Source organism: Toxotes jaculatrix, chromosome 4, assembly GCF_017976425.1.
Source record: "Toxotes jaculatrix isolate fToxJac2 chromosome 4, fToxJac2.pri, whole genome shotgun sequence".
NCBI classification, from domain to species: Eukaryota; Metazoa; Chordata; class Actinopteri; family Toxotidae; genus Toxotes; species Toxotes jaculatrix.
Window position 1 is genome coordinate 3,306,887 of NC_054397.1, and position 17,768 is coordinate 3,324,654.

Sequence of the window (17,768 nt, forward strand, 5' to 3'; positions counted from 1 at the left end):
ACTTAGATCACAGCAGAACTCAGTGGAAATACGTATTGAAGAATTTCCTTTACTTTAGGGCTAATCTTAATTATTATAAGCTGAGCCACAGCTCAGCCATGATCTTAATACAAAGACATAAAACACATTGATATCATTCAGTGTGACAAACACTTACTGAGGATATCATTATCTTTGATGTCCATTGAAAAGAAATGTGTATAAAAAGAACTTCCCTTCAGAATAAAAGTAATCCAGCAAAACCAGCTGCCTGGACGTCCATGGGTATGTCGCAAACAAACACTGCTAATATCTAATTCTGCACACTGTGATGGTGCCAATGTGCCAAAATGGGAACAAATGAAAATAGGACTCAAAGGAGAATAACAAGAAATCCAATCCATATGAGACTTTACAGTTCAGCATGGCCTGTTGCACCCACGCACTGTGAATCTTAAATTTGAAAAGATCATTACAGATTAAATATTTATATTGTATGTGTGTGTATTTAAAAAAAAAAAAAGTAATAATATGGGCAGTTTTAAAAGTTTTGGGATGTTTACGTTGTCTTGACTGGTCCTGATCTGACTTCTTTCTGTGGAGTGCAGGTGGTTTCCTACTGGGGACAGCACTGTCAGATTTATGAGTGCAAGAAGGAATTTTGCAGTGCTGAGACTTATTGTTGGTTTTGCTGTTTTCAATTCCTCATAGGATACTTCTTTTTTTTCAGTTTTTATATTTTTCAGAGTGCTGTTTTGTAGAAGAACTCAAAAGTCAAAATCTTTCCTTTCATCTGAACTTGCTTTCATTCCCTCTGTTTCTTCAGACTTGGACAGAGAGGTGGGAGAAGGGAGGCGAGCAGAGTTGGGTAAACAGAATGAAATGTAGTGTTTGCACATAGAATATTTATCATGCATCTCTGTCTGTGTTGACAAATACATGTGTCATGCTTTCAGTCTCTCCCTCTTCCATTTACACTCACTCACTGTGTGGAGTTTGAAATCCCCCGACACCTAAAAGATGCAACTGTCAGTGTCGCAGAGTGTTAACGCACGCCGACGTGCACACGGTCACGCACACGGGCCCCGAGTTAACGGGCCCATTGATGCAGAATGGCAGCTCTGCACCGAGCCATATACGAGTCCTTTCCACCTGTTAGAACAGAGTTTTATGAGCTCTGTCAAGAAGCTAGATGGGATATTTCACGGGCTCAGCCCATTAAACACAGTCAATAGCGTGTCATGCACACAGACAAAAGCACAAACACACAACAGTGCTTCATTTGAATGGTTACACCTGTACCTGTTTTGTTTTTCCTGATGCTGCATAATAGGCTGCATAACAATAGATGCACGTACAGCTGTAGGTCACCTTGGCAACAGCCATCAAGAGGCAAATGACACTTTTGGTATTGTTAAAGAACACAGCAACATCTATGAGGGTACATGGAGTCCATTCATCAACCCTCCCATGGTGGGAATACTGATTGCTTGGAGATTTCTTCGCTTTTTTTTTTTCTCTCTCCTTTCAAATCACATTTGCTTTTCAGCCAAGTCGCATGATCAGATCCCCACTGAACACCGCACGGAGATCTGAGCATTCATGGAAGACCGACCACTGAGCCTGACTGTGAATATCAGAGGGAGAGACAGACAGAGGGACAGAGTCTTCGTGGTGGCAGTATTTGCTTGCACCCTGACACTTCCAACACTTCATGTTTTTTGTCCCGCACTCTCTGTCTAGCCCTTCCTTTCTTATTCCTTTTCATAGCTGACCTCTACACCCTTCTTTCCTCGCGCCATGTCTTTTACAGAACGCTGTACCTCCTCCTTCTTCCCCACATTACGCCTTCTTACCTCGTTCCCCACCAGCCATATTCTGCATTTCAGTTCCTGATCATTTACTTGACACTACAGGTGTTATCACACTCACAGTACCTGAGGTCCATTGAAACCCCAATGACTGTTTTCACTTGAAAAGTGCATTAACCTTATCTCATGCCCCTCATCTGTGAGACACACAGAAAGGTTGCTGTGAGTTGATGATCTTAACCGGCTGTGAACAACATACTAAACCTGTCTGAGAAACAGATATCTCAGTATCCCAGACTGTTTTTTTGTTACACTCTGCTGCCATCATGTGGCAAACATTATTACTACAACAAGACTCATCCCTTAAATTTGACATTTCAGATTTTGATTTATTTATTTAGCATTCTAGCCACACAGTATAGCACACACATAGCCAAATGACAAGAGTTTCTCATGGGACAATGGTGCTAAGAAACTAACATGATATCAACGAACAAGTAAATACCACAAAAAACAAACATTCAAGTAAAAAGTTTAAAGGTAAAAATGAAATGTTTGAGTTAAAATATCCTGATTTAAGAGATTAAAAAGTGCGTTAAAATCATGGCCGGATGCAGCATACATGGCCTCTAACGCATCTTCAGTTGCTTCATAGGCAACATCTCAAGTTTATGTTATTTCTTAAGTGTTCAACTGCATAACAGCCTGGGGGAAGATTGCACATGAGGATGAGGAAAGAGAACATGTCACGATGCAGGTTCCACATAATAATAATAAGGCTAATAATAACAATAATAAGACTAATTATAGGACTAACAATGGGGGCTGTGGGTGGCCCACAGACACAGATCCAAGCTTTACAGCTGTGGAGGCCATGAACCTGAAGAGAACGACAGGAGAAGTTAGTAACAAGCATTAATGAAATATGAATGTGAACAGATGGAGAGTGAGATTAGAAGAGAGGAGCTCAGTGCATCATGGGAAAGTCCCCCAGCGGTCTAGGCCTATAGCAGCATAGCTAGGCAATCACCCAGTACTAACTATAATCTTTATCAAACAGGAAAGTTTTAAACCTACTTTTAAATGTGGAGAGGGTGTTTGCCTCCCAGGCCCAAACTGGTGGATGGTTCCGCAGGAGAGGAGCCTGACAGCTGAAGACTCTGCCTCCCATTGTACATTTGAAGACTGTAGGAACCACAAGTAAGCCTGCATTCTGGGAGTATCCCACCAATGTTCTAAGTGGGATAATAGGATATTATGAGCTCCTCAAGATATAATGGTGCCTGGCCATTTAGGGTTTTGTGGGCGAGGAGCATAATTTTAAATTCTATTCTGGATTTTACAGGGAGCCAGTGTGGAGAAGCTAGTACAGGAGAAATATGATCTGTTTTCCTGGTTCCTGTCAGTACTTGTTTCAGTTTTATACTCTGCCGAGCTCTTGTCACAAGTTTGTTTAAGTCCAAAGATCAGGAGAGGTTGTTAATGATATGTAAATACCAAAGAATTTGATGTTGCATTCTCACAACCCATAAGCGTGAACAGCAGAGGGAGGGCCCCTGTGTTTAGTGACAGTGGAAGAGTTGCATGTCCACAGCAATCAATCAATCTATCAACACAGTCCATCAGTACAGATGGCTCTACGTGTTTCACAATCTTCTATAGGCCTACAGCCGCTGTGTCACATTTTCTGTAACGAATCACAAATATTAGAGACTGAGAAACTGAATGCACTGGGAAACTTCACAACAGATGAACCTGCGGAAGAGCTGTTAAAAGTGAATTATTACCACATCATCATCACAAGACAAACTCAGTTTGTTGACAGGAATTAAACTTCCTGTTTTGAAAACCACAGAGCTGAAGGGACTGGTGTACTGCATGTAATTCCCATGCTCGTGTTGCTTTCCTTGGCACGTGTGATTCAGAAAGTGCAGTTAATTGTTTCCTTGTTTCAGACTAACTGGGCTGTGTCAGGTGTGATTTTACATTTCAAAGCTTTTGTTTTGGCAAATAAACCACATCATTTAAAAATCCCCAAAAACCTGTCTGACCAAAGAAGAAGAAGAAGAAGAAGAAGAAGCATTTAACATACAGCTATAGATGCCAGAGGGAATACTGACAGAATCATTCATTTTAATTGAAAGTTTATTCCTTGAAAACAATGGTTTGCCAAAACAAATAAACAACTCAAGGTCTACTTACTAGCTTTTTAAAATGCTTTTCGACTTCCTTTTAGAGGTTTGGAAGAAGCTGGCAATTGAAGATTGAAGTTTTTTTTGTTTGTTTTTTTGTCAGATTCTTTTGCCATAACACTCAGCTGCTTTTCTGAATCTGTGAACTGTATATTTAACAGGAAAAAAAAAACTCGGCTCACAGTTATTCAGTTACCTGAGATTTACGTATTGCTTACTGTAAGTATTTGTTTCCATCCACATGTGCAGTGTCTGTAATTTCTAATCTCTCTTTGTGTATCTTTACACCTGTGTCTATATTTATGTGCTCATGTGACTGTGCAACTGGTCAGCAGCGACACAGTGTGTTTCAGTAGTAGCTGCAATGTCACTGTGCTTCCTGTGAGACGGCAGCTGGAGTTTGCTACTTCTCTTTGAAACCCTACGATCTCAGCTCCCCAGGAAGAACAACACATACGTGGTGAGTAACACAGTTTCTGTCTCTCCGGTGAGGTGCAAACGTCAAAAGATTGTCATTTTGAATTATGGTTTGCTGGCCTGCTGCTTCCTGAGCTGTCAACACGGACTTTCCTCCTACTGCAGTGAAGGTACAGTACCTACCTATCATCATTCTGGATCCAGTCGCACTTCCCATGAAAGAGGCCAGAGTCGAGGTGAAGCTTGAGATAGCTTATTGATTTCTTCTGTCAAATCCATTTCTTTGATGCGCATGAAAGAAAAATGAAGAGGAGAGGACAGGTTAAAGCTCTTTGTTGTGGTGCTTTTGGCCTGCAAATATGAGGAATACATGTTCTTATGGATGAGACAGATAGCAGAAAATATTTATTAAACCAGTGTCAGCCTTTTAAATGTGCTGCTTTTTATAGCTTCCCAAAAGCCATTACAGTCAAAATGACAGTAGGACATCTTAGGGCATCTTGTTTGACTGTTAATTATCTACATAAGATTATCAACTAATTGGCTGCATTACAAGGTAAATAAAACTACAAATATACTGTTTTGGTTTTTTTATTTTTTTTTTCAATTTGAAAGTTTGAAAGCAAAAAAAAAACAAAAACACCTTTATACTTTTTTCTCCCCTCTCTTTTAGGTGGTTTACCATGGAGGCTACAGCCAAGTATGACTTTGAAGCTACAGCTGATGATGAACTCAGCTTCAAAAAGGGAGAGCAGTTGAAGGTATGGAGCACACACACACTTACTGTGCAGCACACACACACACTCTCACCAGTCTCCCGTTCATCTCAGACATAGTTCCTGCTTTGTATTTTCAGTAACCTCGTGCACACATTACAAGTTATGAATAGCTCTCAGTATGAAAAAGAATTCAAATGTGGAGTGTGCATATAGTGCCAGAGGCATTTTCATTCAAATTAGTGTAAACTGACTGACTGGCCGTGCGCTGCATCGGTACAGCATGAGCAACAGTGTCGTTTGTATCATCGTGAAGTTGTTCCCTGCCGCGCTTTAAAATAGTTTGTGCAGCTGGTTATGAAAATGTGGTTGTGAAACTGCATCCTGCTGCTCAATTTTAAGTCAGATTTCTATTTGTAACAGAACAGTCACAGTTAAAACTGCATGTCATGTAAAGCTTCTTGACAGAAGTATCACAAAAAGTAAAAAGTAAATAGCAAAGGCAGGAAGAAAGTATAAGCTAAATATGTAAAGTAACAGTCAGCAAACACAGTTCTGTGTTTTATGTAGATGGACTAACCTTGCCTCACCTCTAAACCACTGACTCACGGAAAAAAAGTGTTAGTTTTCCTCTTAAGTTACAGTGACGTTTGTAGACCTGATCCTTCAGTAGTGCCATTAAGTTACACCGTGTAATACGACTTAATAGTACATATGATGTATATTTAAAAAATACAAACATTTACAAAGGTTTTAATGCAATTTATTTTAATCCTAGTGTGTTTTTTTCCTGGTGTGAAAAAGCTCAGAGAAGCTCGGTAAGCTTGCTGTGAAAGCGAGTGTGTCAGGTTTTATACATCAAGGCAGCGTGATTTCAGTCATAGGTAAACCCGTTGTGCTTTACATTAAAATGCACACTGCAAGAAATAACATTTACAGGCTAAAGTGAAGAAATGCCGGAAAATGCATGAACAGAAAAGAGAAAAGAAAAAATGTAAAATACAACAAATCGCTCAGCCTCAAAAGGATTTTTCACAAACCCTACATCCACCCCCACAGACACAAACCACAAGTTTATGGTCTTAGAAACAGATCAGCTCATTAACCAGGAGGGCAACAGCCCCTATAAATGAGATAGGGATTCAGTAGCTTGACATTATTGGATAAGTTCACTCTGCAGCTAAAAATGTAGACTACAGTGGCTGTACTTTATGTTCTAATTTAATTTCTGCTGTGCCTTCTCAACGTGACTTAATTTCAATTTCAATGTGAATGTGTCTTATGTGATTATGTCCCGCTGTGTCAGATTTTGCAGACCACTGGGAACTGGTACAGAGCAGAAAGCAGTGGGGCTGAAGGGTTTGTGCCCAAAAACTTTATCAGCATTCACCTACCCAGGTAAACACCCTCACACAAAGCCAGAGAGAAAATGAAAGACAGAGGTACAGATAAATAGACAGAAACTCACCATTTTCAAGGAATCTGATGTAATCAGAATCGCAGTCAGAACTCCTGTCAACAAAACATTTCTGCAGGAGGTGACCTTTCTGTTGTGGTTTGCTTGGGTGGAGCTTATCATTAAAAGAACAATCTATTGTTGTTTACTGTTGTTTGGTAATGGTGAGATTAAGACGGTGGAAAAACTGTCATCACATGACAAATGAACAGTCATGTGACAGACTGTAACACACCAGCCTGCAGAGCGGATAAATATTTACCTGAGTATGTTTACAAGCTTTTACATCAATGTCATTCATTTTTTACCTTAGTGTGCCTCTGCATTTGTGTTTAAACAGGAAATAATTAGTCTTATTTCACCCTCTTTTTTAGACCTGATCCATATTTACATCTTATGTTTCCTCACCTGTCTTCTTTATTCTCCTCTGCCACGTTCTGCCTGCCTCCTCCATGGCTCCAGTTGGTACCAGGAAGAAGCCAGTCGCAGCGAGGCCCAGACGAGGCTGATGTCACAGCCCATGGGGGCCTTTGTCATACGCGGCAGCCAGAAGGGAGCCCCGGGTGACTTCTCCATCTCTGTCAGGTGCACGCCGTTGTGTGTCTGTGTGTGCATGCAGACATAGTAAGAGCTCAAATTTGGTTACGATTTTCCTACTAGCCGAGAGTTGTGTACTTTGTATACTGCAGGAAAAATGTCCTTTAAAAGGTCCACCATCCATCTTTTTCACTTTTCCTGTACATTTGCTTTGTTTTGTCTCATACCTTTCAGTGACGTTCCTGTCTTGTTCTTCTCAGCTAAAACATGTTTCCATGTCTCTTTCATTCTGCGTCACTGTCACATCAGTGTGGGTGACAAAGAGCCATATTTAGCTCTGGTTTCACACTCTGAAATGTATGCATTTTGTATAAATGACTCTCTGACCTCAACACTTCCTCCTGCACATACACTTTCTGTCTGAGAAACTTTTCTGGTTATGACAGTTTAACACTGATTGGAGGATGTTGCAGCTAAAACTGTAGCTTCGTGTTACCTGTATTCACCTACTCACCGATCTTCACTGAGATGATGCATCCGGACATGTGCTCTCAGGTGCATGCACAAAAACTTCTGAGTGAGAGAAAGAATTTCATGTTGATATCGTACATTACTTTTTTTTTCATTTAACAGTGCACTATGTGCTCGTTTCCTTTCCCTTCTCCCTCTCTGCCTTTCCTATGCCTTAATCTCCCACACCTTTATTTTTCTTTCTTTCTTTTTTTTTCTATCTAATCACCTTTGCATTTTCTCTTCCCCTTTACATCCTGTTCTAATCCACCTTATTTACATCCTCTCTCCTTCTTTCTGGCTGGTGGTTGAAATGTGGCTTTGTTTAATAAAAACAGAGAGATTGTTAAGCTCTTCAGTGCTTCCCCCGTTTGTAATACAGAGGTAGTTTGATACAGATATAGACAGACATAATGTAAACATTGTGGGTCCATGATGAGAGGGAATACGTGGCAAAAACAAGTTTCTTTTTCACTTTCTTGTAGACAAGAAACAGATGTACAGCACTTCAAGGTGCTACGGGACAGGAGAGGGCTGTATTTTTTGTGGTCAGAAAAGTTCCCTTCTCTCAACCAGATGGTGGAATATTATAAAAGGAACTCTGTCTCCAAAGAAACTCAAATATTTCTGCAGGAGACACAAGAACAGGTAAGCACTACTAATGTAAACATAAAGTTAGTGACAAGCTCCACACAAACCAGAAATTTACAGAGTCATAATAACATATGGGGACTAAATGACCTGTAGTGTGAACACAGACTTTGTTTAAGTAAGTAAAGTAAATAAGTAATTTTGTTTATGATTTTCTGAATACAGTGAAGACAAACAAAGGAAATTAACAAAGTTTAAATATACTGTGAAGATTTTCATGCCCCAAACACAGAGAGGAAGCTCAGACAGTCTTCCAGCTCTCCCTGCTTCTCTTCTCACTCCTCCACTGTTCAACCGCCCACCTACACCCGCACCACGACAGGTACTCAACAATACGGTGTGTGTTTGTGTACGCGTCTTTGCTTTTGTGTACTTACACGGATGGGTGTGTGCAAGCTGCCTGTCTGAATGACTGTGTGTACATACTGTGTGTTGTTGTTGGTAGGCTACAGAAAACTACCTGATCTGAAAAGTTTTTAGTGGATACTGACAATATGTGATCAGCTACAAATTATGATTTAAGTCACTGAAGCCCCTCTAGGCAAGATTTTATAATACTATTAATAATAATAATGTTGTTGTTATAATAATAAGATTTATTACTTTGGAGGCTGCAAAGTTTTTGCCCATCTAAATTCAGGTATGACACTGCCTAGAAATTTCTGCACACAAGAAATGAAACTTTAAACCTTAGCTGTAATATTGTGGTGAAAAAGTGAATTTGGATCAACCTGTAAAGGTCGGTGAGACTTGTCTGTCCGCCTGTGTCTCATCGTCCATGTCCTCCTCTGTGTCCAGCACAAATCCCCTTCCACCCTGCAGGTCAGAGCTCTGTACCGTTTCCACGCTGAAGAGGCGGACGAGCTGGAGTTCAACGTCGGCGATATCATCACGGTCCTGGAATGCCATGACCAGGCCTGGTGGAGGGGCCAGCTGAGGGGCAAGACGGGCCTGTTCCCCTCCAGCTACACCACACCCATCATGTAATATTACAGTAACTTTATTTTAATGACTAATGTCTATGCTAGTACTCGCTACTTAACCTTAAACCTGCATTGGCTCGCAGAAGAAGGCTCAGCGTCTTGTGAAAGAAAATATCAGTTGTTTTCAATAAACATGTAGACTGAGTTATCAGTTTACATGTTTACATGTTTACATGTTGGGTTTCATCATAAACATGATCAATTTGATTCCAATAAAGTTTTTTAAAGTGACCTTTAACACATAATACTCAGACCAATTCCACGATCATGTTCCACACAACTATGCTCAATGTAACCAACAATACACAAGCTATGAATGTAACCACAATAACTACTTTTGTTGAAATGTTTTATTTTTAATAAAACGATGATGAGCATTATTATTGAGAGTTGACTTTTTTTTTTTTTTTAAATCAGGAAAAATATTCATACATTATCTCTGGCTCCACTTTCCAGATACCTCTTTATTATGACGATCTAACACTTGGCTCTGCAACACTCCTAGTACAACATGATATAACAATCATGCTAAGGTCCAAATTACAATAATTTACTTGCTATAAATGTTTATATATGCAGCACACATGCATTAATTCATATGCTACACCCTCATTAGTTAAAAGAAGTTATATTTCAGGATTTAGTTGGAGTCCAGAGTCTGTTTCTCAACGTACAGAGAAGGCTCTCATAAAATAAACCAGGGGAAACAGAAACTCCTTACAGCTCTTTAAGTTTCCGCAGAACCAGCCTTTTCCAGCTAAACATGCTGCATTCACGTTCCGTCTGTAAGTTGGTAATTCTGAGCGAAAATCCGAAATGTAATTATTCCATTAAAGAAAACAACAACAAAAATACCACTGAATTAAATGTATATTTGAAGGCCTAATGGTACGGCGATGGGTGTGTAAATGGTCTGCAAGAAAATTCAAACAACGTGCAGCAGAATTAATAGAATGTGTGGTCAAGGTTTTTGTTTATTTCTTAGCTTATTAAAAACAAATGTAAGCGAACAGCTCTAGTACAATTTAGTGTCAAACAACAACAAAAAAAATCAGATCTTATTTACTCACAGTCAGGAAATGTTGTAAGGCTGCAGCTTACAATTTGACAGTCGCCTGGGCGTGAATACAGGCTGGTCCTCTTTGTTCCACTAGCACCCGAAGGCACCATGGGATGTCCAACCCGCGCTGAGCCCCACCTCTCCCTTTCCCGGACAGGTAAGGTAACTTTCCCAGGTTTCTTGTACCTGTCCGACGTCATATCCACCCTGAATAATTTCCACCGAACTGGTGCCGCTGGGAGTCAGAGAGTTCCTGAGTCGCTGGAGGGGTAACCGCCGCCACAGCCATGGCCGAATCCCAGCTCATGTGCATGGAAGACGGCCACATTGGAGCCAAGGTCCCGGACACCAAACCGGAGTTTTACTACAGCGAGGAGCAGCGCGTCGCCATCGAGGAGCTCCTCAAGAACGGCGACGGTGCCTTCAAAACACGCCTCAAGGAGGACAACATGAAAGACTTCTTATCGGCCAGAGAGGTCAAAACGCTGGTGAACACTTTTAAACAGTACGACTCCGGTAATGACAGCAGCAAATCGGCGCAGTCCAGGTCGGAGGATGGAGCCGCCGGCACCGACGCGGACTCGGGGGTCCATTCCACGTACTGGCCCCAGATGTCGGACACCGAGGTTCCGCCGCTGGATATCGGCTGGCACAGCGGGGGGTTGTTCAAAGGGGTGACCCGAGTGGCCGTGCACACACACCCGCCTAAGGACAACGGACCTCACATCAAAGAGGTGGTGCGGCGGCTCATACAGGAGGCGAGCAAGGTGAGGAGGGCAGGACAGGGCCAGAGAAGGGCCAAAGAATCTCATTTATAATGGAACACTACATTTCTTAATTGATTATTGTAATTGTCGCATAATAATAATAATAATCACGCAAAGTGTAATACTTTGCAAATCTCTGGGCTTACCTCAGCCTTTAGGAAACTGCGATGGGCAGTTTAATTTATTGCCAGGCAGAAACAATACATAGATTACTCAGCAAAACAATCAGAAGATTCAGTGATAAGGAAAAGAATTGTGGGAGGTCAGTGTCATGCTGAATCAGGAAAGGGCCTCCCCAGAACTGCTGCCACAAAGCTGGAAACACACTGTTGTATCTTTGTCATCTGTAGCACTGAGACTTCCTTCTCAGCCCAAACCACAAAGTACAGTCAACTACAAAGTAAATCTGCCCGTTGCAGTCATAGATTCCCTTGCATAAGGTCCAGGAGGGGTGAATGAATGTTTGAGTGATTAATACCTCCTTATACAGTAACTGAGGGCCTGCAGTGGGTCTGTGTATAGAAGTTGTCGGTCGTAATGTTTACTCATAGGCTTCCAGATGACTCAGCTGAGTCATCTGTTCCTGCTGCTCACAGTGACAGGCCCTGCTCGGCTCCCTCTGCCTCTTCATGCCTCTTTAAAACTGGGTCAGGGAGAACGGCACAAGCATGTTTCAGACACTCATTCAGGGGTTTTTTAATTGGCTCTATAACACAACTCCTTTTAGCATTTCCCCAAACTGTGTTTAGAAGTTGTTTTTTCCCTCTTCTGTCCTTCTTTCCCTTCCCACTTTCTTTTCTTTTGTGTTTTTTCATTCCTCTCTTTAATACTTTATTAACTACTTTCCTTTTTCTTGCTTTTCTTTGCTTTTCTTGTTCCTACCCTCCCTTCATTCCCTTCTATCTGGTTTCACAACAAATCCATGCTACATCTCAGAAGCGTTACTGGCCTTTGATAGATTGCCCTTTTCCCCACTTGTATGCTTTTATTGATCATATCATATCACATCAGTGTGTACACATTTACCTTTCTTCCTGGCAGTTCTTCCCTCCAGTTATTACTTTGTTATGCTGGGTACACCGCAGGTATACTTCAGCTGGATGTTTTCTCCCTGTTTCTTTGAAGTTTTCTGACATCTTTTTAGGTGTTTCCCTAAAGGATACAGAGGTTACATAAATACGCAGCAGGTGATTAAGCTTCACATGCATGTGCGGAATGTAACACACCAGCACCAGCTTATCAGAAAGACAGTGAGCTGTTCAGAAAATAACAACACACATACACACATGCTTGAGATAATATATGCTGAGCAACCAGTTCTCCAGGCACTTTCACATTCATCTTTGCACGCAGATATTAAGCTTCTTCTCACTGCCTGTTTTTTGCGGTTTTTATTTTTTCTCTTTAATTTTGCGTGATGATGATCCAGTCTGTAGGCTTCTGAGTCTATTGTCCACATGTCTCAGCTTGTATCTCTGTCCTTACCCTCCGAGGTTTGCTCAGCATTTTTTCCTCAGTGAGACACTGGGTGGAAACAACAGGGCTTTTCTGCCTGACAGAGGAACATTTGTTGCAACTTTAAAGAGACGCTTTTTCCATGACTTTGGTTTTCAAAGAACAGTGGAACAAATAATACACATTCCCCAAGCCCTCATCCTCTGCTTGGACTGTCCCCCACATGTTTGAAAAGACCAATTCTCTCTTTTAGTCTCTCTTAATCTTTTATTCTGTGCATCTGTCTTTTTATGGACCTGGAACGAGGGCAGGGGCACTCACTCTCAGGGGCACCAGTATCGCATCTGTGACCTGAGACCTGAGAGCGATTTAGGAGACAAATGGTTGCAGTGTCACTGAAATTAAATAAAACATGATTCCTCTCTAGCTCTGTGCTTTGTGTTCCTGTTGTATTGTCATAGATGCTGCGTCCGATGGATTAACACGCAGTCGGTTTTGTTCTTGATGCCTCACGTCTTTCGGGTTGGGCCGTCATTGGTTGATATCATGCGGTTGCCATTAATGAGGTTCTAAACTTTAAGACTTGTTTAAACTTTCTGTAGTTGACCTGAATCCTGTTGGAGGCTTGTGCTGCATTGGTTTCTGGTAATTTAGTGGTAATTTTTACCAGTTACAGTTAAATGGTGAAAAGCTCAGTTAACAGCTGCCGTTGGAAATCCTTTACTTGCTAGAAGCTCATTGCTAATACAAATCCCAGCACTCTAACAGAAGAGAAAGCGAAAGCTGGGTGGCGGTTTCTTCAGACGTAGACAGATATAAGTCCTAAAGTCCTCAGCTAATCTCCTTTTGCCGTTGTAAAGCTCTATCTCTGTGATCTGTCAGCCGGACTGGAACACAGCAGAGGGATAATACAGGGGTTTTCTCCACTCTTGTAAGACCAGCGGCTAAGCGTCTTTCATGTGGCCTCCCTGTGCCCTCAGGACGAGTGTATCACTGGGTGGCAAAGTGCTTCAGTGAGACAGATTAGCTGCTCATGCTGCTTTCTTTGGTAGCTGTCTAAAAAGACATTCTGCCCTTAAGCATTTCATTGATTTTTGTTTTTTATTCTCGGCTCTAGAAACGTAACATGGACGAGAAAGAGAATACTGAGTCTGTGCTGAGATCCATGCTTTTTCACGGATTACAGTGTGTTTTTCTCCCTGTTACAACGTGATTAAAAAAACTGGCCTAGCAGCAGAGAAAATTTCATACATTTACATTTTTAAAGTGTAAATTTAGCCTAAAATTTGTAAAAGAGTTTTGTGGGGGGGCGAGGGGGAAGCTAATCGGCAATAGGACTTTACAGGAAAAAAGAAAGCAGGAAGTGAAGTCCAATATTAACCTATAATCATGAGATATTATAAGACGCCCGCTTCCAAAATAGTTTTTGTTTTTGCCGTGAAGAGTCAGATGTGTTTTAAATAATCCTGCAAATGAAGTTCAGTGAAATATGTTTTCTTTCTGCACTTGGCTGAGTTTGATTGATAGTCGTCTGTTTGTATTTGTGTCAGAGTTGTAGTTGGATATTAACTAAAGTGCACCACCAATCAGCCACAGCGTTAAAACCACTTGCAGCACATATACAGCCACAGAATTAACACTGGGTTCAATGTTGTGGCTGATCAGTGACGACCGTGTTGGTACTGTGTGTATGTGCATGTTGTTATCATGAGTCCTGCACGTTTCACTGGTTCAAGCACAGAAAATAGATGAAGACTCCATCACTCCCCTGCATATTCCTTCCAAAACATATTATGCATTGTTGTTGCCTTTAAAATAACTGCAAAGCTGATTTTTTTTTGTCCCCTGCAGGTGATAGCAATAGTGATGGACATTCTCACAGACCTCCAGATCCTGCAGGACTTAATGGATGCGGCCTGGCGACGCTCCGTGCCTGTATACATCTTGTTAGATGACCAAGGTGTGCCACACTTCCTGGATATGTGCTCCAGGCTGCAGATCGGCTCACAGCACCTTCGAGTAAGATGGCATTGTTAAAAATTTTGGGAACATACAACTACCATCACAGAATCAAATGTTCAAAGGTTTCTGACAGATTTGATTTCAGGTTATAGTTTCATTACCTGTGTAAAAACTTCACCCTCTCAACGGTTGTGTTGTTTTCCTGTGGCTGCAGAACATCAGAACCAGAACGCTGCAGGGACTCGGATTTGGTTTGTCCTTCGGCAGACTGCCTGGTGCGCTCTGTAATAAGTACATGCTGGTAGACGGAGACAAAGTGGCGTTTGGCTCCTACAGGTGAGGCGTAAATGTATGTTTATGTGTGTGTGTGCATGAATTTTGCTGTTGTTTTATTCAGCACTATAATTGAATTACATTAAAGACCCTTTCTTTGTGGTGTTTCAGTTTCTCCTGGTGTACATCTCGTATGGACCGAAACATGATCACTGTGATGACGGGGCAAGTGGTTGACTTCTTTGACCGGGACTTCCGTGAACTTTACGCCGTTTCCAAGAATCTGGACCTCTACAAGGAGTTCCACGTCAGCAAGCCTGCTGCTAACGCGACCTCAGCATTACGTTCCAAAACGGGGTCCATACGCCCGCTTTTACCGGCCACCACGTCCCGCTTCCAGGTTAGCTTAGGGGATTCACGGAATCCTGACATCCAGGTGCCTGCACACAAATACTACAACCCCAAATACTTGCTGGCGTTTGGAGATATCCCACGTCCAACTGGGTCTCTGCAAGAGGCAGGGCCGAAGAGGGGGTCATTTCTGCCTGAGGTTCCAGAGGACATGGAACAGGGGAGGTCACGATTGGCCAGTAGTGAGAGGATGGGCCGACGGAATTCATTGACGTCGGAAGCTCAGGGTGAAAGCTTCAAGAGGCCCAATGGAATCCCACAGGACAAGAAGGGGCAGCTTACGTGGAAGCAGAAACTCTTCAGAAAAAAATCATCCAGTAAACTTTCAGTGAACAGCGTGGCGAACAGTACGGACCCTCCGCCCGCAGAAACCAGTCGGACTGACGAGAACGAGGACAGCTTTGAAGTGATTGTGAGAACTCCATCGAAGCTGAGGGGAAAGAAGCCGTCTAAACTGGGTCGGAGGACCGAGTCTCAGCAAACTGTCGACACGGCACAGGATAATGAGAGTAAGTTGGGAATAAAGTGGATATGTCTTAGGACTGACACATGATTTCATCCAGTGGTTCCCAGAGGCTGCGGTCTTTGTAAATCAGAGGAATGATGAGACAATTTTACAGATAGGAAAGCAAATTTTTTTTCTCTAATCCTAATCATCTATGGTCAGGACTGATTTCCACATCATGCCTCTCTCTCTTCACTTATCTCATTTTAATTTTTCTTTGTTGTTTTCTTATTCACACAGGTGTGAAGAGCCGACGCAGAAGAAAGCCAGAATGTAAAGTGTCCTGAGGTGAACCTTCCCTGACCACAGAATGCAGTCACACAGTCTGAAAATGGATTACAGAATTACTTCCTTAACACTACTGCCATCTTTGATTGTGCAAGATTGTATTTTATCCAGTGCCTTACAGAAAGACCAAATGAATGTGCAGTTCATCAGATACCGGATCATGTTGTTTTTATATTTAGTGCCAAATGAGAAATCAATATTCAAAGCCTCATGGGAAATCTCTTGCCCTGGTTCGCTGCAGAATGGTAACAATGAGGTATTTCCTGGTGATTACTTGCACCTTATGTGCTCGGAGCGTGGTTGTAGCTTCAGGGATGTGGGATAACTGCTTCCCCTCTGGACACTGAGTGCATAGGTTTGTAATAGGGATGAAAATTGAGGACTAGCTTCAGTGTTTTAGCAATATACTGAAAAGAATCAGAGCAATAAGCAGAAGTTTGCACAAGTTTTTTGCTCCTTTAGTTAGCTAGTACCGTGGGTCATTGTGTGTAAGGCATTGTACGGCAAACCTTTTAAACTTTCTGTGCTGTTGTTTAACTGTAAATGAAAGTTATCAAGAATTTATGTTTGCTGCACTAATACATCATGGGATCTTTTGTTCATTGTGCTTATGAAATAGTTTCAGATAACGAAAACCTTAAAGGTGCCAAGAAGATTTTTTTTTTTATGTTTTAATTGTACAATGATTTACGACAGAAAGCTATGAAAATGTTGGCAGTGTGATCAAAAAACATTTTAAATGTTTTGAAAAACCATAAATACAATGAAAATGAAACAGGAGAGAGGTTAAATGTTTTATCAGTGGTCATAAAGCCTATCTGTTCAAACATGGGGCATCGCCTTGACTGCAGCTCCACCTAGTGGTGACATGTAGTTTTACTCCAACATTTAAGACAGAAAGCTGAGGATTGCACTGCACAAACAGACCACTAGCTGACTCCCTTGTTCTCCCTCAGCTTCTCTGGGTGTGTGAGAACAGCTCAGAGGTCGGAGAGGAACTGCAGGCCTGATGGTAGTTCAGGGTTAAGCTGCAGAGGATAGAGGTGGGAAGGTGAAGTAGGAGGGTTTACGTGTGGGACGTGGTGCAATACTGAAACAGGAAGTTAGAGCTGCAGCAGGAAGAGGCGTTCTCGCACTAATTTTGTAGACTAGTTTTAGTCACACACCAGGCCTGAAAATGCTGCTTCCTGTGATACTTCATGCATCTGAATGCCTAAAACTCTTTAACTGTCTGTGTTCAACTAGAACAGATATAAATAAGGGATTAGATCTTGTCAGAGAGGTTATTTTGCTGTGAAAAGTGAAAACCAACAGTCATCTACGAAACGAACATACAGAGTATGGCTGTCAGTGTGCATCAGACCTCTGAGCAGAGAACTGGGGATCTGTTTTTCCTGTTTTTTGCAGCTGTTATGGAAAACTCAGAATACAAGCAATATTAAAGTCACAATCCAAAGCTAAACATGTTGTGATTAATCTTTGAGCACGTTATAAATCTGCAGTTATGTGATGACATTTTTTTTGGACTTTACAGAAGCAGCTTTGAAGTTTTGTTCACAACAACTTGTGGAAAGGCACAGATCCAGTCGCAAGTGTAGGTGACATAAAACTTAATTGTTTCAGTAGCATTTAATTGCTTGAATCTGCAGTTGGGACCTGCTACACACTGGGAATGTAAAGTCACCATTTAAAGCATATTTATAATTTAAAATCACATCGTAATATAAGGCACTACAGAATGTGGAAGAACGGAGGAAGCTGATAGAACAGTTGAAATTAGATGGTTGCTAAACTT

General features: G+C 41.6%; 2 protein-coding genes and 1 long non-coding RNA gene across 6 annotated transcripts; 2 read left to right on the forward strand and 1 right to left on the reverse strand.

The window, feature by feature from the left end:
- Nucleotides 1–2,212: 2,212 nt before the first annotated feature.
- On the reverse strand, nt 2,213–7,077 carry LOC121181277. 2 transcript variants are annotated; one of them, XR_005893997.1, is made up of 4 exons: nt 6,980–7,038; nt 6,584–6,627; nt 4,583–4,680; nt 2,213–3,025 (listed from the first exon to the last, which is right to left on the reverse strand). It is a non-coding gene; the product is annotated as an uncharacterized LOC121181277 (long non-coding RNA). The 2 variants fall into 2 exon arrangements; XR_005893998.1 differs by lacking the exon at nt 6,584–6,627 and having other exon boundaries at nt 6,980–7,077.
- Nucleotides 4,307–9,632, forward strand: grap2b (GRB2 related adaptor protein 2b). 3 transcript variants are annotated; one of them, XM_041037149.1, is made up of 7 exons: nt 4,307–4,442; nt 5,073–5,160; nt 6,422–6,513; nt 7,034–7,156; nt 8,104–8,266; nt 8,481–8,591; nt 9,068–9,632. In XM_041037149.1, exons 2-7 carry the CDS (start codon nt 5,083–5,085, stop codon nt 9,254–9,256), a joined length of 756 nt encoding a protein of 251 aa, XP_040893083.1. In that variant the 5' UTR covers nt 4,307–4,442; nt 5,073–5,082; the 3' UTR covers nt 9,257–9,632. The 3 variants fall into 3 exon arrangements, with proteins under 3 accessions (XP_040893083.1, XP_040893085.1, XP_040893084.1); XM_041037151.1 differs by having other exon boundaries at nt 8,502–8,591; XM_041037150.1 differs by having other exon boundaries at nt 4,433–4,569.
- Nucleotides 9,633–10,479: 847 nt separating this feature from the next.
- On the forward strand, nt 10,480–17,429 carry fam83fb (family with sequence similarity 83 member Fb). The gene is made up of 5 exons (XM_041035859.1): nt 10,480–11,079; nt 14,386–14,553; nt 14,711–14,832; nt 14,941–15,689; nt 15,926–17,429. Exons 1-5 carry the CDS (start codon nt 10,600–10,602, stop codon nt 15,970–15,972), a joined length of 1,566 nt encoding a protein of 521 aa, XP_040891793.1. The 5' UTR covers nt 10,480–10,599; the 3' UTR covers nt 15,973–17,429.
- The last annotated feature ends 339 nt before the right edge of the window (nt 17,430–17,768 follow it).

Coding starts and splice junctions, on each gene's coding strand:
- grap2b (XM_041037149.1), top strand. CDS start 5,083: ATGGAGGCTACAGCCAAGTATGACTTTGAAGCTACAGCTGATGATGAA. Junction 6,514..7,033: donor ATCAGCATTCACCTACCCAG/GTAAACACCCTC, acceptor CCATGGCTCCAG/TTGGTACCAGGAAGAAGCCA. Junction 7,157..8,103: donor GACTTCTCCATCTCTGTCAG/GTGCACGCCGTT, acceptor ACTTTCTTGTAG/ACAAGAAACAGATGTACAGC.
- fam83fb (XM_041035859.1), top strand. CDS start 10,600: ATGGCCGAATCCCAGCTCATGTGCATGGAAGACGGCCACATTGGAGCC. Junction 11,080..14,385: donor TCATACAGGAGGCGAGCAAG/GTGAGGAGGGCA, acceptor TGTCCCCTGCAG/GTGATAGCAATAGTGATGGA. Junction 14,554..14,710: donor TCGGCTCACAGCACCTTCGA/GTAAGATGGCAT, acceptor CTGTGGCTGCAG/AACATCAGAACCAGAACGCT.